The 26146-nt window shown below is 40.6% G+C and overlaps 1 protein-coding gene across 11 annotated transcripts in view; it reads left to right on the top strand.

Moving 5' to 3' along the window:
- The window catches only part of CADPS2 (calcium dependent secretion activator 2), a 368843-nt gene that overhangs the window by 290804 nt on the left and 51893 nt on the right, over positions 1–26146 (top strand). For 6 of the 11 annotated variants that reach the window (XM_068165287.1, XM_068165334.1, XM_068165339.1 and 3 more), the window contains 4 exons: positions 7631–7734; positions 11441–11597; positions 24274–24415; positions 24545–24664. In XM_068165287.1, the coding sequence (XP_068021388.1) occupies positions 7631–7734; positions 11441–11597; positions 24274–24415; positions 24545–24664 (523 nt within the window). The remainder of the gene's footprint in view (positions 1–7630; positions 7735–11440; positions 11598–24273; positions 24416–24544; positions 24665–26146) is intronic. The other 5 variants (XM_068165325.1, XM_068165316.1, XM_068165306.1 and 2 more) reach the window with 2 other exon arrangements.

The raw sequence follows: 26146 nt of genomic DNA, 5'->3' as shown, positions 1-26146 counted from the left end.
CATTCTGGGAAGAGTTAATTAAACCTTCAGCCTTCAGAGGTTTGATCCTTTCTAGGTGACAAGTTCCCAGCTCACAGCAAATGTTTATTGCTGTTCACAAGTCAAAATGTATTGCCCTCGGTTTTAAGGTATTACATTTTGTTTCTCTTTCCCATTCTTTGGAATCACTCAATTCTTGTTGCTTATTTTGACCCTACTGTCTGTTGCCAGTGTTTTACAACATGGATTCCTGGTATTCATTCTGAAGTCATTGGTGAAACTGTCAAGAAAGCTCAGCCCTACGATGAATCTTCAAGGTATTCCTCAGGAAACCTTTTACTGCTGTTTCTCAGGGCTACCTATTATTTTCTCATGAGGCAGCTTCTTTATCCAACACATGATTTCTCTCTTAATCCTCATTTTCTTCATCTTAACTGGTAGTTTTGCCATGAAGCGCAGTATCAAAGGCTTTATTAAACTCAGAATAGATGAGATCTACTGAATTTCCTGTATAAGAAAATACCCTAATCAAAAAAGTTAGTGCATGAGCTGTGAGTCCTATCTGCAAATCTGTGTTGCATTTTATTCTGTTTTCCATTCATGTTTTCTGTGGTTTCTTCAATGTTTATTTTAAAGTCAATATTTGACAGTATCACTTTTCCCTCCTTCTTAGCTACCAGCCATAGACTTCTTGTTGTCATCTTTCAGTAACCCCCTAAAATTATTAGATTAAACAAAATAGAATCAAAAAACACACCTTATTACTAAGTCTGCACTTTTCAAGTGCCAGTTTTCTCGCTGGCTAGTATCTCAGTCACTCAGGTCCCGTCATTCGTGGAGCCCTTGCCTTGTTTATTATCTCTGACTCTTGGTCCATAGGAACAGAAAATGCTGTGAGCATTAGTCTTGCCCCTTTTGAAAAGAAATTAAAAGTGAGGGCAAGGAAGAAAATACCAACTGCTTGTAACCGTATTGCCAAAAAGAGAATATAGAGAGTGATAAATTAAGTGCCTTTGGTCAGCAACTACAAACTGAGATTTCCTTTAACCTTTGCCTTTATTCTTTAGGTTTTACCTTTTCAGATTTGTTGTTGTTTCAATTTTTTGCCATGAGCCAAGACTTTCTTAAAAAAAAACAAACATAAAGCAAAAGCACACAAAAAACCCTAAGCCAAACCGCAGTGAACCTGTGATTGTCCCATGAAGGCAATGCTCTTGAATACTTTGAATTCCATTGAATTCCAATCAGTTTTTAAAAACTTTCAACATTGTAGTGAAATACAATGATTTGGGCTCCAGAATTCAGAATCCCATTGCATTCTTAGAAAGCATCTACAGAAAGACTTGTTTCAGCTTTATAATTAAAGCTAAGATCCATTATTTACATAAGGCTTGAATTATTTTTAATCAGACTACAGGATGTTCTTCCAGATGTCCATCCCTTACATGCAGAATAATTTCTATGAGAATTTGCAAGAAAATCCACCACAGCCAAATCTGCTCTGCAGAATCAGTTCAGGGCTAGTAACATATATTAGCTCCAGTTTAGTGATGTTTGTACTGTCTTTGATACAAGTATATAAGCAACCTTGCTGGTTTCATGTATCAAAAAGTTTGAATTGATGTACCTTACTGAAGCAGAGTTGGCTTCACACAGCTAAAATTATGAGAGATATAGATATAGGTGATATAGATGATATAGATATAGATATAGATATAGATATAGATATAGATATAGATATAGATATAGATATAGATATAGATATAGATATAGATATAGATATAGATGTACTGTCACTTTACAGCAGAGCTTCCCCATCTTCCCCTCTACATCAATATGAGTTCACTCTCGTGATCCTGTTTGGAGTGAATCAGTCATATTCCTTTGCAAGAGAGCTGACATAGAATAAAGGTGATATTGTTTAGGCTCCATGGACTACAGCTGAGTTTGGGAATTTGCACAATATCCAAACAGGCAATATGCCTTCAGAAACTCCAAAATTTGCTCACACTGTGTACTTCTGTCTATGCAGTGCATGCTGCAAGGATTTTGGTAGCCAAGAGTCTTTGTACTATCTGCCTGCTTGTGGGTCTAACTCTGGCTCATGCGTCAAAACAAAGTTGATGGTCAGACACATACATTAGTAGTCATCTTGTGCTTTCTCCAGGTCTTAATGCTGGTAGCATTAATTTAAGTAGCACACAAGCTGAGTGCAGCCAGCAACCAGAGCAACAGTATCAATCAAAATCAAAATAAATGCTGGTTGTCTTACATGAAGGGTCAAAATGCAAACTCTATTTTCTGTTGCAGTTTGGCATAAAATGAGCTAGACCAAATCTTAAACTGCAACATCACCACGTAAGTCTCCAGCCCCATCTAGCTGTCTGGATGTGAAGATACCTGTAAACCCACTGGGATTATGAATTCCCTATCGATATATTTGCCTTTTTTCCAATATCATTGCCATTGGCCTGTTGGAGACCTGAGGGCCTGGAGACAGACTGGCTTTCCTAAGTATATTCATCTGGATATGCTTGTTTGAAGAAAGAAGGTTGAAGTACTGAACATGGAAAGCCAGTAGGGATAGATGCTGTGCCACAGTGGGGAAACAAGCAGGACAGACACAGGTGCTTCCTAGCTGCACTGTGCTCATACCTGAGAAGGAGAATCACCTCTTTAATCAGCAGTTCCCTGTGCTCAGCAAATGCCAGGGAGAAATTAAACACCCATGTTTAACAGCTTGCATGTTGTGGAGAAAAAGAAAAAGATGAATTGTACATTTGTCTTTAGGGATAAGCTTCTCTTTGGGAAAGCAAGCTGAAGTTAGGTTTTAAACATCCCAGTGGGCTCAGGCAAGGAAGAACGGGGGGAAGTTCTCTGACCTGTGTGATATGGGAGGTCAGATGGGATGATCTGACAGTCCCTTGTGGCCCTAGGCTCCATCGGTCCATGAAGCAGTCACCTTTTCATTTCACTAGCATTTTAGACAGTTAACTCATTTAACAGTATTTTCTTGGAACCTATGTGACTGCCTGATAATGCATACTTGAGAGAGCATCCATTATTTGCAAAGCCTGGCTTGCTTTTTCATTTCAGCAGAATGTGAAGCTCAAAACAGATGATTGATGGCTTTTTCTGTTTGTTTTCTAAAAGATGTCAGGTAGCATATTTACTGACTTGACTCCTTCTGCAACTTGTTAGTTTGAGCAGTGTAAACACATTTTAACAACTCCTAGTAATTGTGGGGAGAAAGACATCATGAATATAATGAAAACTGACAGCACTGATTTTCATTCATTTTTTACCCTTGAAGACAAGCTGAGTATTTTGCTCAGGTGTTTTAGAGGTTCTAAAACTTCCAGATAATTTCAGATATAGTGTTTGTTTCTTAGTAAAAATAAATAAATTATAATATTTAATTCTTTTTCTCTCAAATTACTTTGTAGCCCCTTGTTTATACTCCCATGTATATGGTGGTTAACCATAACACACATTCACTAGATTTTGGAAAGCGGAAGGTCTTAAGTTACCTAGAGAAGAAAGGCTGGCTTATGTAATAAATTACTGGGATGGAAAAAGACGCTTTAGACAAAGCCTGAGTGAAATCATAGAATAATAGAATCAGTCAGGGTTGGAAGGGACCACAAGGATCATCTAATTCCAAACCCCTGCCATGGGCAGGGACACCCCACACTAGGTCAGGCTGGCCAGAGCCTCATCCAGCCTGCTCTTAAACACCTCCAGGGATGGGGCTTCAACCATCTCCCTGGACAACCTATTCCAGGGCTTCATCACTCTGATGGGGAAGAACTTCCTCCTCACCTCTAGCCTGAATCTCCCCGCCTCCAGCTTCATTGCATTCCCCCTAGTCCTAGCACTACCTGAGATCCTGAGAAGTCCCTCCCCAGCCTTCCTGTAGGCCCCCTTCAGATACTGGAAGGCAACAATTAGGTCACCTCAGAGCCTTCTTTTCTCCAGACTGAACAGCCCCAACTCCTTCAGTCTGTCCTCATAGGAGAGGTGCTCCAGCCCTCTGATCATCCTCGTGACCCTTCTCTGGACACATTCCAGCACATCCATATCCCTCTCATAATAGGGGCTCCAGAACTGGATACAGTAAGGAAGTGTAAGGAATCATGTACAGTCTAAGTGAGCTTGCATGTACTGATTCTTACATGAATAAGTAAATGACAAGAAAATTAGTGAGATTTGTTCAAGGATGCAGAGTAAATCTTATAGGAAAATAGTGATTTTTAAGACATTGTTGAAAGCAGCAGGAAGCATCACCAGTAATTTGCATATTTTTAGCAAGTGAGTAATTTCATAGTAAGCTACTGAATAGTAAATAACATGAGGAATTTCAGGCAGACTTGAAACTGGGATTCATTGAGCCTAAATCTGTCTCATATCTTTAGTTATTCATGCCATGAAATGTGGCATGCAGAAACCTGGCATGCTCACCTCAAGTGGAAGTTTACAGGTTTTGTCCTCCTCCTCCTAAATAAACTAATACTATCAAGAAAACTATTCCTGAACATTAGTCCCATAATGGCTGAAATTCTTGCAGTTTCAATTTAGGAGTGATAATTTTTGTGTAAACATCATCCCTGGTCATGAGTAGGTCTTCTCCTTCCCACATATTCCCACTGTATTCCCATATTGGGAATATGGCTATACTGTATTTCCATATTGTCTGTATGGGATCACATCTGATCCTCTTTTGTACTTCGTTTTATTAGGCTTATTATGACTTTCAAAAAACCCTGGCCATTTCTGGTTGAAATTCAGAATTATTATCCTCTTGCTAAAGTTTATGATCAAAAACAGATTACCAGAACTGCATTTCCTTGCTTGATGGAATTAATACTTCCCTGAGATCATGTTTCTCTTCATTATGATCTCATCACTGTGGTGGTTCTGGGTAATCTCACGGTTAGATTGTAAATCTATGATCTTCCTCCTGCTCTCCCCACTGATAATAATGTCTGTTCAGTAGCCATTTTTAGACTGATCTGGAATAGGTGGACTACTCCAGTGAAAAATGCAGCCTCAGTTTCCATATAACAACCAGAACTGCTTTCTTACTAATTCAGATGCGCCATTCTAAGATATAGTTCTTTAACAATTGACTGTTTATTTTGTTTCATTAGGAATAAATGCACTTATGAATGCAATTATTATGTTTATTTGGCTAGTGGTAAGATCTATGAAGATCAGGCTGAATTTCTAATAACATGAGTTGTTTGTGCTGAAATACAATGTGCCTGTCATGCACTGTATTAATATCACTGGTTTCTTCCTAAGACTCATTAACATCAGTGATACTGACAGTGATATACCAGCTGTAGGAATAGTACTTGTTGTGTATTCAGGGAGGTGAAGACACTGACCACTAGTAGAAACTGTAGGTGAGTCCAATGTAAGCACAGAATCACAGGATTATTGAGGCTGGAATAGACCTCTGAGATCAAGTCCACCTTATTACCTAACACTACCGCATTGACTAGACCATGTCACAAAGTGCTACATCCAGTTTTCCCCAAGGATAGCGACACTACCACCTCCCTGGGCAGTCCATTCCAATGTCTAATTACCCTTTCCATGAGGAAATGCTTCCTAATATCCAACCTGAACCTCCCCCTGTGCAGCTTCAGGCCATGCCATGTCATCTTGTCACAATCTGCCAGGGAGAAGAGCCCAACCCCCATCTTACTACAACTTCCCTTAAGTCTCAATCCAATAGTAGTCTTTATCAACCAAAGAATAGAATAGAATAGAATAGAATAGAATAGAATAGAATAGAATAGAATAGAATAGAATAGAATAGAATAGAATAGAATAGACCAGGTTGGAAGAGATCTTCAAGATCATTGCATCCAACCTATTATCCAACACCACCTAATCAACTAAACCATGGCACAAAGCACTCCATCAAGTCTCCTCCTAAACATCTCCAGTGATGGTGACTACACCACCTCCCTGGGCAGCCCATTCCAATGGCCAATCACTCTCTCTATGAAGAATTTCTTCCCAACATCCAATCTAAACCTTCCCTGGCACAGCTTGAGACTTTGTCCTCTTGTTCTGGTGCTGGTTGCCTGGGAGAAGAGAACAGTCCCCCACCTGTCTACAACCTCCCTTCAGGTACTTGTAGACAGAAATAAGGTCAACCCCAGCTCCCTCAGCCTCTCCTCATAGGGCTTGCGCTCCAAACCCCTCACCAACTTTGTTGCCCTTCTCTGGACACGTTCCAGCAAGTCAACATCTTTCCCAAACTGTGGGGCCCAGAACTGGACACAGGACTTAAGGTGTGGCATAACCAGTGCAGAGTACAGGGGCACAATGATTTCCCTGCTCCTGCTGGCCACACTATTCTTGATACAGGCCAGGTTGCCATTGGCCTTCTTGGCCACCTGGGCACACTGATGTCTCATGTTCAGCCAGCTGTCAACCAGTATCCCTAGGTCCCTTTCTGATTGGCAGCTCTCCAGCCTCTCTGACCCCAGCCTGTAGCTCTGCAGGGGATTATTGTGGCCAAAGTGCAGCTCCCAGCACTTGGATTTGTCGAATGCCATCCTGTTGGACTCTGCCCTTCTGTCCAGTCGGTCGAGGTCCCTCTGTGGAGCCCTTCTGCCCTCTAACAGATCAACATCTGCTCCCAACATCTGGAAATTCGCTGATGACTGACTGAATCTCCTCATCCAGATCATCAGTGAAGACATTAAACAGGATGGGGCCCAGCGCTGATCCCTGGGTGATGCCACTAGTGACTGGCTGCCAGCTAATGATATAAATTCCATAGTTGGACAGATTTCTTTCACTGATTAAACTATGATTGTGAAAAATGTCAACTGGTCTCTTCCTTTATCTCTCATGAATAGGTCTGTTTGTTTGTTTTTATTTTAAAACTAAACCTTGTTTAATTGCCCTGTTATAATTTTAGTTATATTTCTTTTACCTTTGTTTGCTTTCTTTTTGAAATCTGTCTGTGTCCTGGTGTTTTTGGTAGGCTTGTGTCAGATCTCTTATAACCACTTTAGAATGCTGCTTTTTGGTATAGTGCTGAAAAGAATGCAGATTCACTTTTATTGCTGAGCAGCAGGTGGAAGATCAGTTATTTGAATAATTATTGTGGCTTGTACTTTTATTGTTTTTAAATACACCTGAAATATAGTGCCTTATTTAGAAGAAACATTTGGAATTTTTGACTGCTGCAAAATGCATGAATCTTGCTGATGATGGTAATGAGTCATCTAGTAAGAACAGGATTGTACTGACTGTAACAATAACAAAAAAGGGCTCTACTGTTTGCTGTCTTTGTATATCTGACCTTGAAGAGAAATAGAACTTGCTTGTTGCAGAATTTGAGCATCTAATACATTGATGCATCTGTTATTTCTTGCATATTAAATCAGCTAATGTTTGTAATGATAAGTGATTCTTTTGTGAATCGAGTATTTTCCCTTTCTAGTGATCTGGACATTCAGATGCATTTACTTGGATTACTTGATTGTCCTTCATTGAAATCGCCTATACTTCAGAAAATTGTAGCTTTGCCCCATTCCCATACCTTTCTGACATTCTTCTTTCTTACTGTGGCATCTTATTTGTAAGTAAAGTAATTTTTTGTTTGCATTTTATATTCATATAGAGACCATGAACCAAGCAACCCCTTCTAGAAAACTGGAAGAGGTTCTTCACCTTGGAGAACTCTGTATCGAAGTATTGCAGCAAAATGAAGAACATCATTCAGAGGTGAGGCCATAACTGCATTTGCTGTAGAGAAATGTTTTTCCTAGATTTTTTGTTCTGTGATGCGAAGCAATTCTGTCAAGAAACATTTTAGCTTTACTTTCTGACATATGTTTAAGGCAGTTCACATTTACAGAGGACTAAGAGACTTGAACCTTATGAAAAGTGAAGCGAAATAAAACTCTGCTTGAATTCACTTGAATGGACTGTAGGTTTAGAAAGGAAAATTCAAGAGCACAAAACAGAGAAAGCATCTTTGTGCTGAAGGTGGTGAGACGGTACAGAAAACATCCATAGCCTTATACAGTTGTTCCTTCCAACTTTTCACCTTTCACTGAAAATAGAAAGCCAATATACCTGAATGCTAGTTTTCATCATGCTGTGTTGATCTGGCTTTTAGCATGAAAATAATGGTGGGCATAATAATCATATTAATATTGCTCTTAGGTTGATTGAGAAAGTACTGCTTCTAACGTTGTACTTTTAAAACTGGCATTCTAAGACAGAAGAAATACAGCAATGTTTCTTACTGGCAAGTCTTCTGCTTCATGATACAAAAGGCATAATATTTAGAATATTTAGAATTACAGTGCTATTTATATCAAGGAAATGCAAAAATAAACTTGACCAGGAACATACAATTGTATATATTATTAGCATTTAATTAATAAATACAGTTTTCTAAGGTTCAGGATACTGTTTTTAAAATGTTCTCAAAAACCTCAAAATATTTTTGGGGAATATATGCAAAGGGATAAACATGATTTAGTGATGTAGTTATAAGTATGATCATTCAAAACATCTGGTTTTATATCACACTATGGAATCTAGGTTTTGGCTTACATCTGTCATGTGTGAACTTGTTATAGATGTTTTATCTTATACTGAAGAAACAGCTGTTTCAGTGATTTGAAATTAATTCCCTGGAGGTCCTGTTTTGCACTACTGTTGCCACTGTGTTACTCTGTAATGATTACTTAATAAAATGTATGTACTGTTGTCTTTGTCTTTTGAGGACCTGCAGTGCTGTATGAATATTAGATTTCTGGGGAGTAGAACACAGAAGAAGAAAATCAAATGATACATGTATGATTCAACATCTCTGTTCAAAGATTGCTTTCTGTACTGCCTATTTGTAGCAGAGATGTGGTATTTTTCAAAAGGGTAAATATATTGCATGTGTCCTCAGGAAAATCAATTCAGCAAATATTTTTACTGTAATCTTGAGATTGCTTGAACAGAAGTATAATCATTTTAAGATTATTTTCCCCCTTCATTCATGTAATCAATGTTCAATTTATGGAAATGTATAGACTAGGCAGAATTAACTATGGTGACTTCACATCACGACGGTAAGTGAATATACAGTGCTTTGATCGTACAGTCGGTGAAAAGGATCAGTAATCTCTCAAATAGCATATCACAGTTTTTAATATTAGGGTTTTTTGTTTGTGTTTTTGTTTTAATTCATAACACTTCCAAATTTCTGGAATTCCCAAAGGGAAGAGAGGTATGTGATTCCGGATGGACTAACCATTACTTTTCATGGTTATTGCATGGAACTGTTCATTGGATGTGTAGAATATGTTCTCATGTTGTATTGCCTCATTTGTGTGTCTTTCTAGAATCCAAGAACTTCAGTCTACCTATAATATATGGTCGATGTTTTTGTCCTTTTAGCATGTGTCTCACCAATTGCTGACTGCCTTTGGCCTGTTTTCATATTATCTGTAATGACTGAACAATTTTCTGAGAAGAATTTCTGTGTAGGTTCAAAGTGTCGTTTGCAAAGGGAGAGAGGATGGAAAGAAAAGAGTTTTTCTTGCCTCAAAGGGACATCTGGCAATGCCTGCATGCATTTGTTTTCTTCTTTCTGTATTAATTTCTAGTTATTTTGTAGGCTAAGGAGTCTGTTCCTTTAATATGCTCCCATTTAGAAAAGATTTACTCATAAAAAACTTTCCAGTTTGAGTAAAATTATTCCATTTCAAGTTCCTGGCAAAATTTTTTAAGCCTTATCTATATTTTTCACTATGGTCTCAATTATCATCCTCCAATCCTGATGCTGCAACACATGAAATGCTTTTCAGTAATAGCAGAGGGTGCTCAGCATTTCTGTAAAACTTCTTGCCAGTTCATCTTTTCTCCATTTCTCCCATGTCAGAAAGAATTGCAGGCAGTCAACAAAAAGTCCAGCATGCAGAAACACAGTAATGTACCACTTTTCAGAAGTTTATGCCTTTCAGGCCTGAGTACACAATACTACATTACCTAGGATCTTTTGCTTCAGAAACGCAAGTGAGGATTTCAGTGACTTTATTTGAACTTGTGGAAACTCAGCACTTGTATAGATTAGGTTACATATGTCCCATGCTCGTAATTCAAAAATACTCCAGACGCTCAAAATGAGGGACATAAATTTGAAAGCAATGACATTTTCTTATCTAGTCTGTGTAGATATTTGTCACTGGCAGATATTTTCATGAACTCTGAGCAAAATGCTCTGAGGAGTATGTGTTATTCATCTGATTTCATAAGCTTGCTTTGTCTTTAACACCAGGATCATCAAGCTACCTCAGATGCAGTACTCGGCTTCGATACTGACCTTTCAAAGCCTAGTTTTAAGTGACAGACAAAATGTCCAAGAGTTCTATGTGGAGCTGGCCTCATTTGCTGAGACATTGTTTTTCACAGATATATTCTTTTGAGCTAGAATTACCTAACAATCTCAATTTTTACCAAAGAAAAACTATATTCCAGCATGTTGTTATTTCTAGCACTCACAGAAGGAAAACTGGGTGCCTTCCTCTGGGGGAATCTGTCATCTTTAAGGCAAAAATAGGAATTAAAAAGCACTAGACATCAAGAAGTAATATTTTACACTCAACCCATCCTTTTTGATTAAGAAATGAGTATGAAATGTATTCACCATCATTTGCTTGAAAAATAAATTACTCTTGTAATTTAGAGCTTTAGAATTGAATTAATCAAAAGAGTGAGAGCCCTTGAGCACAAGCCCTACAAGGAGAGACTGAGGGAGCTGGAACTGTTTAGCCTGGAAAAGAGGAGGCTCAGGGGAGACCTTATTGCTCTCTACAACTACCTGAATGGTGGTTGTAGCCAGGTGAGGGTTGGTCTCCTCTCCCAGGCAACCAGCACCAAGAGGACACAGTCTCAAGCTGCACCAGGGGAGGTTTAGGCCCAAGGTGAGGAGAAAGTTCATCATAGAGAGAGTTGTTAGCCATTGGAGTGTGCTGCCCAGGGAGGTGGTGGAGTCACCATCCCTGGAGGTGTTTAAGAAGGGATTGGACATGGCTCTTGGCGCCATGGTCTAGTAGTCATGAGGTGTTGGGTGACAGGTTGGACTTGATGATCTCCGAGGTCTTTTCCAACCTTATTGATTCTATGATTCTATGAAAAGAAGCACATATAGTAATTTTTTCAAGGATGAGGCCTCATTCTTTGCTCTCTGATCAAAAAGATTTGGATTTATGCTCCAAGATTTATTTTCTTGTGCTTTATTTGTATAAAGCAGAATCCATTTGATTACTTGTAATTTTGATGCAAGGTTTTAGAAAATACTTTCACATTTTTACCTGGTGTTTACATTATCCCCAGATGAGGTATTCAAATGTATTTTGCCATAGATACCACACATCTCTTTGCTTTTCAACTCGTGTTTAGTAATTGTCTTTTTTCATGTTTACAGGCATTTGCTTGGTGGCCAGAATTATTGGCTGAGCATGCAGAGAAGTTTTTGTCTCTATATTCTGTTGATATGGATTCAGCACTTGAGGCACAGCCACCAGATTCCTGGGACAGCTTCCCACTTTTCCAGCTGCTGAATAATGCCCTCAGAAGTGACAGTAAGATCTTAAGATTTTTACTCACTCTGTGTGTAAGATTTTTCAATGTACCTACATCTTAGAAATATATTTCTAAACAATGTCATTCTCAAAAGAAAAGTGACAGTGCCTGTCATGTATATCCTGGTACTTTATTTCTTGGAAGCTGAGCAATTTCTCTCTATCCTTGCACTATTTCAGTCCCTATTCTGGCAATGCCTTCACAATTCAGCATTAACAAATTGCTTTGTTTTAAAGATATACTGCTTAAATAAAAATGTAGTTAATATTTCCTTCTAAGCCTTCATGTAAACTGCTTTAAGGCTTGTTATGTTAGCACCTCTCCTATGAGGACAGACTGAAAGAGTTGGGGCTGTTCAGTCTGGAGAAAAGAAGGGTCCGAGGTGACCTAATTGTGGCCTTCCAGTATCTGAAGGGGGCCTACAAGAAGGCTGGGGAGGGACTTCTCAGGATATCAGGTAGTGCTAGGACTAGGGGGAATGGAATGAAGCTGGAGGCGGGGAGATTCAGGCTGGATGTGAGGAGGAACTTCTTCACTGTGAGAGTGGTGAAGCCCTGGAATAGGTTGTCCAGGGAGGTGGTTGAGGCCCCATCCCTGGAGGTGTTTAATCGCAGGCCGGATGAGGCTCTGGCCAGGCTGATCTAGTGTGGGGTGTCCCTGCCCATGGCAGGGGGTTTGGAACTAGATGATCCTTGTGGTCCCTTCCAACCCTGACTGATTCTACAGTTCTACATCTATAAAGGTAGGCTCAGCATGAAAGGGGTAAGAGAGAAACAACACATTGAAGTGTTTCATTATTTGAGATGGAGACCAACATTTGAGATAGCCATGTTATCATGCTTTTGTTTGTCTCTGAAGAAAGATTTGCGGTTCTCTTTTAAAGAGGCTACTTTTGCGTGAAAAGAATTAATTAATGGAATTAAAGAAATAATCAATGAAACCAAAAAACATTGAACAGGTGTTAACTTGGGGGAAAAAAAAGATTCATCTAACTTTTTAAGACATCATTAAAAAAAAAAAGTCCCATGTTTTATATGTTTACTCATTGCATTTTTAAAAATGGGAAAACAACCTAGTCTTTTAAAAATTATTTTGGAAAGCCCAGTGCTATTTTTGTTGAATTATTCAAGTTACTCCAAACTTTTGGTTTTCTGTCACAAAATACAAGAATGAACTTTCTGTCTTTGTGGAAAATTGATTTCATTCCTGTGGAAGTTCAATAGCTTTAAGAATTTCAGCTCTGTGTAGGGAAACTGCTTGACTGAAAGAATGGAAAACAGTATTCAAGAGCTTTTCTCCATGATAAAACATATTGCAGCCTGTATTGTTTATCATTGTATTATGCTTGACCTTAGCTACCAAGTGTTTATTGAAATATGTAGATCATCTCAATATAGTACCTTGTTGTCTGCAGCACCATATCTTGAACCAGCAAATGCAGAATTCACTCTAACATGATGGATGACAAAGTTCATGGAAGGAAAGGAGCAAATGGACAGGGGCACTAAACTAAAGCACAGTTATTGAAAGTCACAGCACCATGTTGGATGTGGTCTAGAACAGAGTGAAAGAATATGAACATCCAGCCTTAGAGGTCTTTTTTTATGAATTACATTTTCATACCCTGACATCTAGCAATCCATGAAGTGCCATATTCCTGATGGTTTCTCTTTTCATATGGTACTCTAGTAAAAGAAAATATATCTATTATGGTTTCCTTTAGTTTATTTTTAAGATATTAATTAATCTTTTGTTTGGAGTGCTGTTAAAGCTGATGTCACAAATTCTTCTTGTAAGACTGCCTGGAGAAGAGGAGGCTCAGGAGAGACCTTATTGCTCTCTACAACTACCTGAAGGGAGGTTTTAGCCAGGAGGGGGTTGGTCTCTTCTCCCAGGCAACCAGCACCAGAACATGATGACACAGTTTCAAGCTGCACCAGGGGAAGTTTAGGCTGGATGTTAGGAAGAAGTTCTTCACAGAAAGAGTGATTGGCCATTGAAATGCCCAATGGGAGGTGGTGGAGTCACCATCACTGGAAGTGTTTGGGAAGTGACTGGATGGGGCGCTGGTGCCATGGTTTAGTTGATTAGATAGTGTTGGATGATAGATTGGACTCGATGATCTCAAAGGTCTTTTCCAACCTCGTTAATTCTATTCTATTCTATTCTATTCTATTCTATTCTATTCTATTCTATTCTATTCTATTCTATTCTATTCTACTCTTTTATGCAAAGCAGGAGGAATATAACAGACGAGAACACCCCGGGAGTGAAATGGCACTCGACAACAGTTTGAGGGAGACTCAACATGAACAGTTATGCCAAAGAGGCAGTGAATTAATTGCACACAACTGGTTGTACCCAAGTAGGGAGCGCTGCTGTGTATTAGAATTGGTGGCTTTGGGGCGCTCATGCGGCTGGCATGGCAGGTTGCCAGCAGGAATGCCACGCGGTCGTCAATGGCTGATCTGGCTTCAGCAGATGGCAGGCTGTTAATGACACTTCTCACGACCGGTGCTTGCTTTGTCCTGGGGAAACTGAGGCATGGCAAAATCCTGGTTGCAAGCAGAAGGAGGTTTAGCTTGGACTCCTAAGTTCATGGCTTCTCTCGCAGCTTGCAGTGTGTATGCTCGTGGCTTTATCCCAGGCGCTGGACTGGGCAACTCAAGGCTATGCAACTCAAGGCAACTTCAAGCCAGACAAGATCCAAGCAGGTTCAAGCATGCAAGGCTTGAGCAAGGCCAAAGCAAGGCACAGGTGACTAGAAATCATCCTGTATATAAATCTTGCCCAAGATCGATTGGGCCAATAGGGCATTGAAACCAGCACATAGATACCTAATATGAAGGTGTTCTGCCAGGCTGTGGCCAGAGCACCCGCCCTTACCCTAGATACAGGGTTGTTTACCAGACATGCATGGTCCTGTCCCCTTTGTTCCTTTTCCCGTGTTGCCCTGACTTTCTGCAGGAAGGAGGGGAGAGAGAGGGACCATTTATAGACACCTTAGTGTCTATTTGGGTTTGTGTTGGGGCCGTTTGGCCCTACCATGACACCACCAGAGCAGGTCCACCTAGAGCAGGCTGCACAGGCATCCAGTCAGGCTTTGAATGACTCCAGGGAGAGATACTCCACCCTTTCTGGGTGCCTATTCCATTGCTCCACAACCTACAACATAAAAAACTGAGGGAGCTGGGGGTCATTCTGCCCCTGTACACTGCACTGGTTAGGCCGCACCTCAAGTACTGTGTCCAGTTCTGGGCCCCTCAGTTTAGGAAGGATGTTGACTTGCTGGAGCATGTCCAGAGAAGGGCAACAAAGTTGGTGAGGGGCTTGGAACACAAGCCCTATGAGGAGAGGCTGAGGGAGCTGGGGCTGCTTAGCCTGGAGAAGAGGAGGCTCAGGGGAGACCTTCTTGCTCTCTACAACTACCTGAAAGGGGGTTGTAGACAAGCAGAAGTTGGTCTCTTCTCCCAGGCAACCAGTACCAGAACGAGAGGACACAGTCTCAGGCTGCGCCAGGGGAGGTTTAGGCTGGAGGTTAGGAGGAAGTTTTACACAGAGAGAGTGATTGCCCATTGGAATGGGCTGCCTGGGGAGGTGGTGGAGTCACCATCACTGCAGGTGTTCAGGAGGAGACTTGATAGGGTTGCATGGTTTAGTTGGTTGGGTGATGTTGGATGATAGGTTGGACACGATGATCTTGAAGGTCTCTTCCAACCGATTCTATTCTATTCTATTCTATTCTATTCTATTCTATTCTATTCTATTCTATTCTATTCTATTCTATTCTAACAAGTTCCACCTTATGTTTAGATGAGGTTTGTGCCTATTGCCACTTGTCCTGTTGCTGGGGACCACTGAAAAAAGATTGGCCCCATCCTCCTGACACCCACCCTTTAAGTATTTATAAACATAGATTAGATCCCCTCTCAGTCTTCTGCTCTCCAGGTGAAAAAGCCCAAGTGCCTCAGCCTTTCTTCATGAGAAATGTTCTAGTGCCCTGATCATTTTTGTAGTCTTTTGATGTACACTTCCAAGCAGTCCTCTGTCCTTCAGTACTGGACACAATACTCCAGACGAAGCCACACCAGGACAGAAGGGAAGGAGAACCTTCCTCGACCTGCTTGCCACACTCTTACTGATGCATCCCATAACACTAATGGCCTTCCTGGCCACAGGGGCACATTGCTGGCTTGTCGTCATCCACCAGGACTCCCAGGTCTTTTTCCACAGAGCTGTTTTCCAGCAGGTCAGTCTCCAACTTCTACTGATACATGGAGTTATTCCTCCCTAGGTGCAGTACCCTACACTTGCCCCTGTTGAACATTATAAGGCTACTCTCTGCCCAACTCTCCAGCCTGTCCAGGTCACACAGGATATCCGTATAACCTTCTGGTGCGTCAGCCACCCCTCCCAGTTCTGTGTTATTGGCGAACTTGCTGAGGGTACAATCTATCCCTTCATCCAGGTCATTGATGAGTGTATTGAAGAGAACTGTACCTAGTTCTGACCCCTGGGTGACATCACTTGTTGCAAACCTCCAACTAGACTGTGCCACTAACCACCACCCTCTGAACTCTATCTTTCAGATGGTTTTCAATTCACCTCACTGTCTATTCATCTGACCCACGCTTCCTAAGCTTGTCTATGAGGATGCTGTGGGAGATGGTGTTGAAAGCCTTGCTGAAGTCAAGGTAGACAATGTCCACTGCCCTCCCCTCAACTATCTATCCTGTCATGTCATCATAGAAGGCTATCAGATTAGTTAGATATGACTTTCCTATGGTGAAGTCATGCTGACTAGTTCTGATAACCTTCTTTTCCTCCACATACTTTTAGATGATGCTCAGAACAAGCTGTTCTATCATCTCTCCAGGGATGAACATGGGGCTGATTAGGCTGTAGTTTCCTGGGTCTTACTTCTTGCCTTCTTTGAATACTGGAGTTACATGGGCTCTCCTCCAGTCTTCAGGCACCTTGCCTGGTCTTCAAGACCTTGAGAAGATGATGTTATTGTGTCATTTGTGTTCCTCTGCACTTTGATTCCAACCTGAGAGAAGTGATAGAAACAAACAAGAGTTGGTCTTACATGCACAGACATTGCTGGTAGGCTGCAGACTTTTCTTCCATTAAAAGATTAAATACAAAATTATTAAAACAGCCTTAGGAAAGACATTCTATGAAAACTTTCATGTCAAAGCAGTTGTTAGAAAAATTGTGAAACCTTAACTGAAGGATGCAAAACAAGTACAGTTTGAAATGTCACACCTGTGTACAAATTTCAGTAATTCCCTAATGGTAATAGATATAGTAGATGACAGTTTCTGGCAAGTGAAAGCCATCTGGAAAATAATACACCTCTTTTTTTTCCCCCTAGAACTACTGGAAAGCAACCATAGAAATCAGTCACCTTTTAATCAGTGGATATGTTAGCAAGTGGCAAGTGACCATTCTACCAGGAACCAATTCCCAAGTGGAACATACCTCAGTGCTTATTCTCTAATTAACAGCCTTTTCACCTTGCAAGTGCATTAAAGCCATTAGGAAGATCTCCCCATGCTTGTGTAATCAAATTTGCAGCCTTCAAAAATGAAATAAATAATTCCTGCTTTACCCTTTATCTTAAATAAAGATAGATTTAGAGAGAAAAAAAAATCTAAAATGGGAAAAACTGGAATGTGGTCTCATGAGGATAAAAAGGCTAGTGTTAATAATTAACAAGGAGAGTGAAGTGGAGTAAATTAGCCATAATAGAGCCCACAGTGACTGGCAAAGTCACCTCTCATTATCAAAAAACTCATTAGGAAATGAAGAGGTGGAAATCCCACTGGGTTATTCTCACTCTCCAGCTATATCAGAGATTACTTTTCAGATTTCTTTCAAATGAAGAACTGTTAGGTCACCATATTGCATATTAGGTTAATCTTCAGTAAAATTTGGAGGACTGACACCTGCGTGTTATTCTACCTCAGGAGCTTTAAATGAGCTCTAAATCTTCAATGCTGGAGTCAGTGTTCACTTAAACCTGGCATGGACAAACTCCTAACAATAAAGACACAATCTAACATTTGCATCGTTAAAGAAACCTTACATGGAAGACTATTTTTATAACGATGTCACTAAAATACAATATTCCAAAGACTGTGAGATAATGAAAATGTGCCATCTTTACGATTCACAGAGGTGAATATGTGACCACATCAAATGTGTTATTTTGCATAGTATACGAAGCACTGGGCAAGGTTCAAACTGAATACATCAAAGCCAGGGTTCATTTAACAATGAGAATAAAAAAATGCATTTTCCAATACAGTATAACTTTTCATAAAGTAAGAGAGGAGAGGAAGGGGAAGTCCTGACTCAAGCTTCACATTTCTATTATTTTGGAGATGGAACCAGATGTTTTTTAAGATCCTTCCAACCCAAACCCTTCTGTGATTCTGTTATCATGAAGGACTCCATTTTAAGTCACTTTTTATCCTTATTCCAGAACAATTAAGTGTTCATCAGTTAGTCCATCAGTGATTGCTTTCCTGTTAAGTCTAACTGAAGAACTTTGACACCATTCTCCACAGCAAACTCCTGGCCAAGCTGTCAGCCCATGGCTTGGACAGCAGCACTCTGCACTGGGTTAGGAAGCAGCTGGAAGGCCGTGCCCAGAAAGTGGTGGTGAACGGTGCCACATCCACCTGTGGGCCAGTCACCAGTGGGCCAGTCACCAGTGGTGTGCCCCAGGGATCAGTGCTGGGCCCCATCCTCTTTAACATCTTCATTGATGATCTGGATGAGGGGGTTGAGTCCATCATCAGTAAATTTGCAGATGACACCAAGTTGGGAGCAGGTGTTGATCTGTTAGAGGGTAGAAGGGCTCTCCAGAGGGACATTGACAGGCTGGACAGATGGCCAGAGTCCAACATGATGGCATTCAACAAGTCCAAGTGCCAGGTGCTGCACTTTAGCCACAACAACCCCATGCAGAGCTACAGGCTGGGGTCAGAGTGGCTGGAGAGCAGACAGACAGAAAGGGACCTGGGGTACTGGTTGACAGCCAGCTGAACATAAGCTGGCAGTGTGCCCAGATGGCCAAGAAAGCCAATGACATCCTGGCCTGCATCAGGAAAAGTGTGGCCAGCTTGAGCAGGGAAGTCATTGTGCCCCTGTACTCAGCACTGGTTAGGCCACACCTTGAGGTGAGGAGAAAGTTCTTAACTGAGAAAGTTGTTAGCCACTGGAATGTGCTGCCCAGGGAGGTGGTGGTGTCACGGTCCCTCGAGGTGTTCAGGAGGGTATCGGACGTGGCACTTGGTGCCATGGTCTAGCAGTCATGAGGTCTTAGGTGATAGGTTGAACTTGATGATATTTGAGGTCTTTTCCAACCTTGTTGATTCTATGATTCTGTGTTTCTAACTATTTTTTAAAAAATGGGGTGGAGAAGTATGATCTTCCTATCCTATCAAATATTTCTGCTTTTCCAACTAGAGCTAACAACTAACAAAAAGATATTTTTGAAACATGTATTCACTATGAAAATGAACAGTAGACAGTAGATAAATTTGTTATGCATTTTCAAAATGTAAAGAAAAAAATCTACCTGCTTTTATGGCATATATTCTAATAATCTCCAGAGCTTTTATTGTTCATGCACAACATGCCTGACTGTGTAAAGCTATTCAGGTTGTACAACGACAACATTACCCAGTATCTCTCTGTGACAGCAATACAATTTTTTCCAAAACTGGATATTCATGAAGGGAAGAAAGACATGGCTGTCCCAGGATTGTGTCGTCTTCTCTGTAATGCCCATGTTACTTTTTGTCTACAGAGCCTATAAATTACCTGATGAAGGGACCTGCTCTAGAGGACAGTTTACTTTCTGTAGTTGTCCAATTATTCAGATTAATCAGCTCTTTAGTCCCCTAAGACAGATAGGTATTAATTCCTCTTTCTTTCAGTCATCAAAGACATCTTTTAGTGCCATATGCCTAGTTATGAAGTGTCTATATATTTGGATTATTTTAGAGGTTGTATATTGAATATTCTACTTCTTTCCTGGCCAGGTTTTGTTTCTAAGTATGACCTACTGACCCTATGTACTGTGCTGTTGCTCAGCATTATTGCATTGCTATATTGTCATGAATCAGTCAAAAACTTCAGAGTATTATAAAGTTAACTAATAATCTTCATATGCCATTGAGTATTACTCAATGCAATGTCTGTGGATGTGCTTTTAACTCAGCCAAGGTACTTTTGAAGACAGTGTGGTTAATCTGATACAGAAAAAACAGAGTTTTGAGTATTAGCTTCTTGAGAGCCATCACCATGGCTATTGATTTCCAAGAGGAATTCTCTGACATATTTGTCCACTATTTCTGTTGCTAGTAGCAGAGCGGCAAACACCACCAAAGGCAGCATCACCCTCCTGTTTTATTACAGCCTGTTTACAGTTATATACTAGAATTTGCATGTATAACATGTAATCCATTTTCCATTAACATTCTCTGTGTGTTAGCTTGCCCTAGCATAGGCTTTCATTTTGTTGTTCCTTGTGTGAAAATGAGATGGATCATACGAGAAGTATGTGTGGTGTCTATATTGACCAGACAATGGAGAATGAAACTACATAGCTTTGGAGACAAGTGGTAGTTGAGGAATTTGAAGTGTGGCATTAGCTCAAGGATCTCTTGTTTCCCATCTGCTTTGATGCATAGGTGGTACCTTTTGGCAAGATCAGTTCTGATCATAGGGTAGAGTGCCATGAGTCTGTTGATGATACTCAGCTATATCACTTACCCCTGTGCTCTGAATTCTTTCCTTGCCCTGCAGTAATCCTTGACAGAGATCTCCAGATGAGTGAATCAGAGCTGCTATGTCCTCAACCTTGAGAAAACAGGATGCTCACCAGGTTGTTCATCTGAGACAGCACTTTCATGTGTGTGCCAGAGGGATCTCTGTGGAAATGCAATCATATTAAGAGTTTAATTTGCCTTCAAAGACTGCTCTCAGAATATTAGAAAAATGATTCAGCTTTTTAAGTTGAACAGCTTTTATTATCTGTGACTTCTTTAAATTTTATTCTGACTGTGCACTAACAGGAGCTGCCCTTCTGCCCATGAGGCTTTATTACTGTAATTCCCAGAGCAGGGCTTGGAACAGAGCGTTTCTGCAGTGTACTCTAAAAACAGTAAACTACAAGCTCAGCCCTTCAGGTAACTGTGACTGCCTGATGAATGCCAGTCCTGCACCGATTTGCTGTAAGGTAGCAATATTGACTTAATTGACACAGTTGTATTCCTGTTTTTAAGCTCAGAGTTGCCTTGAAAAATCAGCCTAATATGTAGCTTGATTCCCACCACCTTTTGTTTCTCAAAGGTAATGCTGATGAGCTGTTCACTGTGAAACCTTTGTTCTAACACCAAAATCCTTCTCTGTTACTGTCACTGGTCACAGATGCTGCATTTTTAAGATATATGAATATAGAAAAATAACACTGTTTTGAGTGCCTGATATACAATTAATTATGCCAGAACTGACTAGTTAACAAGTAGTTCCAGGAGCAGTGTAAATAACGGAGCACATTTGTAATGAACTCATAGGTGCTCTCAAGGGTAGATTCTCAAGTGTTTAATAAGAGATGAGTCTATACCACTGCCTTTTTCTCAGTGGAAACACTAATAATCTCTGCCTGCTACCTAGCTGCATGTTTTCATGAAACTTCATACATCTGATATCTCCAGCCCTGTATGAAACATCATTGAAATTAGCTGAAAATCTTAGCATTCTTAGGATGAGAGAGGCAGGTGAGCGAACCAGAGAAAGCTGATTGCACCGCTTTTGCTTCCTTAGATAAAAATGGCTGATGCATAGTTTCCCATTACTCTACAAGGACATTTTCAATAAAATAGTTCTTGCTTTCAGATCATTGTTCAAGAAAAAAAAAAAAAAATTAGTGTCCAGACAATCAGCAGCAATGGCTTTTGCTTGCAATACAAGCAGCAGTGGGGAACTGAAGCTCAATGACACATTTTCCCCACAGTCTCCATCTCTCCCAGGGTCATTTAGGAATGCAAGGCGAAGGAGCTTCTTAAGTTGCAGAAATTATCATAGAATCATAGAATCAACAAGGTTGGAAAAGACCTCAAAGATCATCAAGTCCAACCTGTCACCCAACACCTCATGACTACTAGACCATGGCAGCAAGTCCCACATCTAATCCACTCTTGAACACCTCCAGGGACGGTGACTCCACCACCTCCCTGGGAAGCCCATTCCAATGGCTAACAACTCTCTCTGTGAAGAACTTTCTCCTCACCTCCAGCCTAAACTTCCCCTGGTGCAGTTTGAGACTGTGTCCTCTTGTTGTGGCACTGGTTGCTTGGGAGAAGAGACCAACCCCCTCCTGGCTACAGCCTCCCTTCAGGCAGTTGTAGAGAGCAATAAGGTCTCCCCTGAGCCTCCTCTTCTCCAGGCTAAACAACCCCAGCTCCCTCAGCCTCTCCTCATAGGGCTTGTGCTCGAGGCCTCTCCCCAGCCTCATTGCCATTCTCTGGACACATTCAAGAGTCTCAATGTCCTTATTGTTTTTATATGTAGCTGTTTTATATGGAGTTGTACCAGTAGTGGAACAAGAGGGACTGTAATTTTATGAGATGGTTCCCAGGTTTTGATCCAGCCGTTCTTAGGAAGAGGAGGAAGTCTCCTCGAATTATGACTGTGGTACCCATGCAAATCAAATGAGAAGCCTGGATGCAGGAATAGGTGGGAGAAGAAACCCACAAGAGAATTAAAAACAACAGAATATGAGTGGGAGAAAAGGAGGGCTACCCAAATCATGAAAACTTCTCTACGGCTCAGCTTGCCTGTGTGATTTCCTTGTACACATGAGAAATATTCTCATAGGTCGTAGTAATAGTACTGGATTAATGGGTGAACACACACATATCCAAAACATGAAACTCATCTGTTCCATTGGTGAGACAGGACATTACTGTGCTAAGAGTTAGGGCTTGCAAAAAGACTATTTCAAGGAGTACAAAGACAAGCGGTGGTTGTGGCAAGCTAATTTTCTGGTTTTAAGCGTCTTCAGTAAATCATGCAGTAAATCCCATCAGTGAGCAGGTAACTTTCTACAGTTTATAGCTACTTTACTTTTCTGAGTAATATGCTTGAAGCTTATAATACTCACCAATCAACCCTATTTCTTTTGAAAAAGCAACAGAATCCCTTTAGGTGTGCTACACATCAAATTTCTTAAGTTCTAAGGCAACTAGTTTTCAGGACTTCCTTTAAATAACTAATAACTGGCCAGCAGGAGCACGGAGGTCATCCTGCCCCTGTACTCAGCACTGGTTAGGCCACACCTTGAATCCTGTGTCCAGTTCTGGCCCCCTCAGTTTAGGAAAGATGTTGACTTGCTTGAACGTGTCCAGAGACACGCAACAAAGCTGGGGAGGGGTTTGGAGCACAAGCCCTATGAGGAGAGGATGAAGGAGCTGGGGTTACTTAGCCTGGAAAAGAGGAGGCTCAGGGGAGACCTTATTGCTGTCTACAACTACCTGAAGGGTGGTTGTAGCCAGGTGAGGGTTGGTCTCTTCTCCCAGGCAACCAGCACCAGAACAAGAGGACACAGTCTCAAGCTGTGCTAGGGGAGGTTTAGGCTGGATGTTAGGAAGAAGTTCTTCCCAGAGAGAGTTGTTAGCCATTGGAACCTGCTGCCCAGTGATGTGGTGGAGTCACCATCCGTGGAGGTGTTTAAGAGGAGTCTTGATGAGGCACTTAGTGCCATGGTTTATTTGATAAGATGGTGTTGTGTGATAGGTTGGACTCGATGATCTCAAAGGTCTTTTCCAAACTGGTTAATTCTATTCTAGTCTAGTCTAGTCTAGTCTAGTCTAGTCTAGTCTAGTCTAGTCTAGTCTAAAACAAGACTGCTGAAAACTTGGAGCCAATCACACCAGAGAATTAGCAGACTTCCTGAAAGGAAGCGTACTGTTAGCATCCCTTAACATTTTGCAAGGCATCTGAGAGAGCAGAGGAGAGGCCAGCTTGATGCTGAGGATGAGTTTCATGTGAACACAGACTGACTGCGAGGTACTTGTGTTCAAGACTTTTATGTATGGACAAGCATAGGTGCACCAAGACATCTTTTCTTCTCAAGATCTCACTGAATGTCCTGTGTAGATATGGGCACTGATTTAGGACTTTGCCAGATCCTGGGGACATGGAACAAATGAGTGAACCGTTTTTGCTCCTCCAAACTCTCATATGGTCACATACTGCCTTTTTCCATTAAGCAATCTTGAGGAAGTGCTCTATACCTGTTTATATTTAACATATTCTAGTGAGATTGGAATGTTTCACTGCAACCTTTCTTCTTAGCTATAAGGACAGTGAAAATATTTAAACTACATTCAGATTTCAGTTGGGGGTCTTTTGTATTGTCTTGAACAAAATTGCTAAGGCTTATGTTGGCTAAGTATATTATTTTAAGAAGATGCAAAAGTGTTCAGGTTCACCAAAGAACTTCAGCATGTGCTCCATTTTACCACGGTGACAGTTTAAAATGTGCTGCAGAGTACTTTCATGTACTAAAAAGAGACATTTTAAGAGATAGTTTTTCCTATAGTAAAATTAAGTAAGGAAAGGCATAACAATTTTGTGTTTTGTTTGTTTTTAAAGCCTTTTTGTGCAATGGAAAGTTTCACAAGCACTTGCAAGAAATTTTTGTTCCCATGGTCATCCGCTACATTGATCTCATGGAATCATCAATTGCCCAGTCCATTCACAGAGGTCTTGAGCAAGAGTCATGGCAACCTGTCAAGTAAGTGCTTTCTACAAGATCTGAAAAAAGCACCTGCCTGTAGCTTGCTGTCTAATCAGGTGTTCACCCCCGTTGTCCTCTAAATATTCTATTTTTTATTGTACTCCTACATTGTTTATTTCTTCACAGGAGCATCACCAACAGTCTTCCTAATGTAGCTCTTCCAAAAGTTCCAAGTTTGCCTCTTAATCTTCCACAAATACCTAGCTTTACTACACCAACCTGGATGACTTCTATGTATGACTCCACGTGTGTATTCTTCAATAACCTTCTGACTGTATGTCAGCTCTGCATGGCCTTGCTAGTGTTCTGTGCAGCTGTATTTGGATTGCATGGTGTTTATGATCTCTTAGTTGGAAATTATTGTTTCTTGGGAGTGAGCCAAGCATGGGACTGTTAGCAAGTTGCGCTTTCCAGTGCATTCAAACGTAGCAGTCTTAAACCTGGTAACTTAAAAAGCAACTTGGCAAAGGTCTGCCATGGTGTGAATAGTGTTTAATACCCTAAACAACCTAATGACTCTTCTGAATTAATAAGCAGTGGGGAATCTTTTGGATAATTGATTTTAGATTGTGGGTTTGTAAAGTGAGTCAGCCCATCATAGTTTTGTATGGGTTTGATTAACTCATTATATATTGGTTCTGAAAAATCATTGATTGCAAATATTATCATTAGATTAACTATCCATGTTACAGGAAAATAGTAAAAGGTTAATAAGCACTCAGAGTAGAAGTACATCCATTTACTGGGTTGAAAAATTATGCCTTTCCATTGATTTCTCCCCAGCACTTCAGTGCTTTTTTTCTTACATAAAATAGAGCAGACATCCCCTGTTCTGTTGAAATATTCCCATAGTTACAGGTCATATTTCTGTGTGAGGACACAGGCATTGTAGAAAAGCCCAAGAGGAACCTTATTTTAACTAAAGTTTCATTAGGAAAGTATGAATGTGAAAGACTTCAAAAACCACACTTGTTTAAGACACAAAGCTTAATTTCAACAATTTCAAGCCAAGTATTCTCAAGATTTCTGATGGAGTTAAACATTCCTAACAAGCACTCAGATACACAGCTGCAAGAGTTAATGGAACCATAGAATACCAGGTTGGAAGATACCTCAAGGATCAGCTAGTCCAGCCTGACATCCTAAACTAATCATTGAGGTTTCGAAAGTGAAAACTGAGGTTGATGTATGCTGTAAACACTTGCTGTATATGACAGTGACTGTCACTCTGCTGCTTCTCAAGAGACGTAGGGATGATCTCAAAGGTCTTTTCCAACCTGGTTAATTCTATTCTATTCTAAGGTCATCCCCTTTCAGCTGCCTTGCACAGCATTTGAGGTCTGCCAAGGTGCTGACTCTGTTGGAGGCACCTCTCCATTCTCCTTTTCCCTAAACATAGAGCTTTGAAGTTTTCTTTTATAAAATGTGTATAAGTTAACATTCAAGACTGCAAATGGTATTTTACCTTTGAAATACGGTGGAATTAAGGCGGTGTTTTAAGAATCAGCCTACATATGTCCTACTGGAGAGCCAAGTAACTTCTCAGAATGGCCACTGCAAGCCAGTTATACCTTCTCCCAAAATAATTCATTTCCACTTTCTTGCTGGTTACAATACCAGCTGCCAGCAAAGGAAGGCATTTATTTTCACTGTTACATGAAAGAAAGGAAGAGTGTTTTATTCCTTCCACTTCTCCCATCCCATCCTTTCCAGAAAGAACAAAGCTTC

Source organism: Melanerpes formicivorus, unplaced genomic scaffold, assembly GCF_026170545.1.
Source record: "Melanerpes formicivorus ecotype bairdi unplaced genomic scaffold, bMelFor1.0.p_v2 SCAF_3, whole genome shotgun sequence".
Taxonomy (NCBI): Eukaryota; Metazoa; Chordata; class Aves; order Piciformes; family Picidae; genus Melanerpes; species Melanerpes formicivorus.
This window is presented reverse-complemented; position numbering and strand designations above follow the sequence as displayed.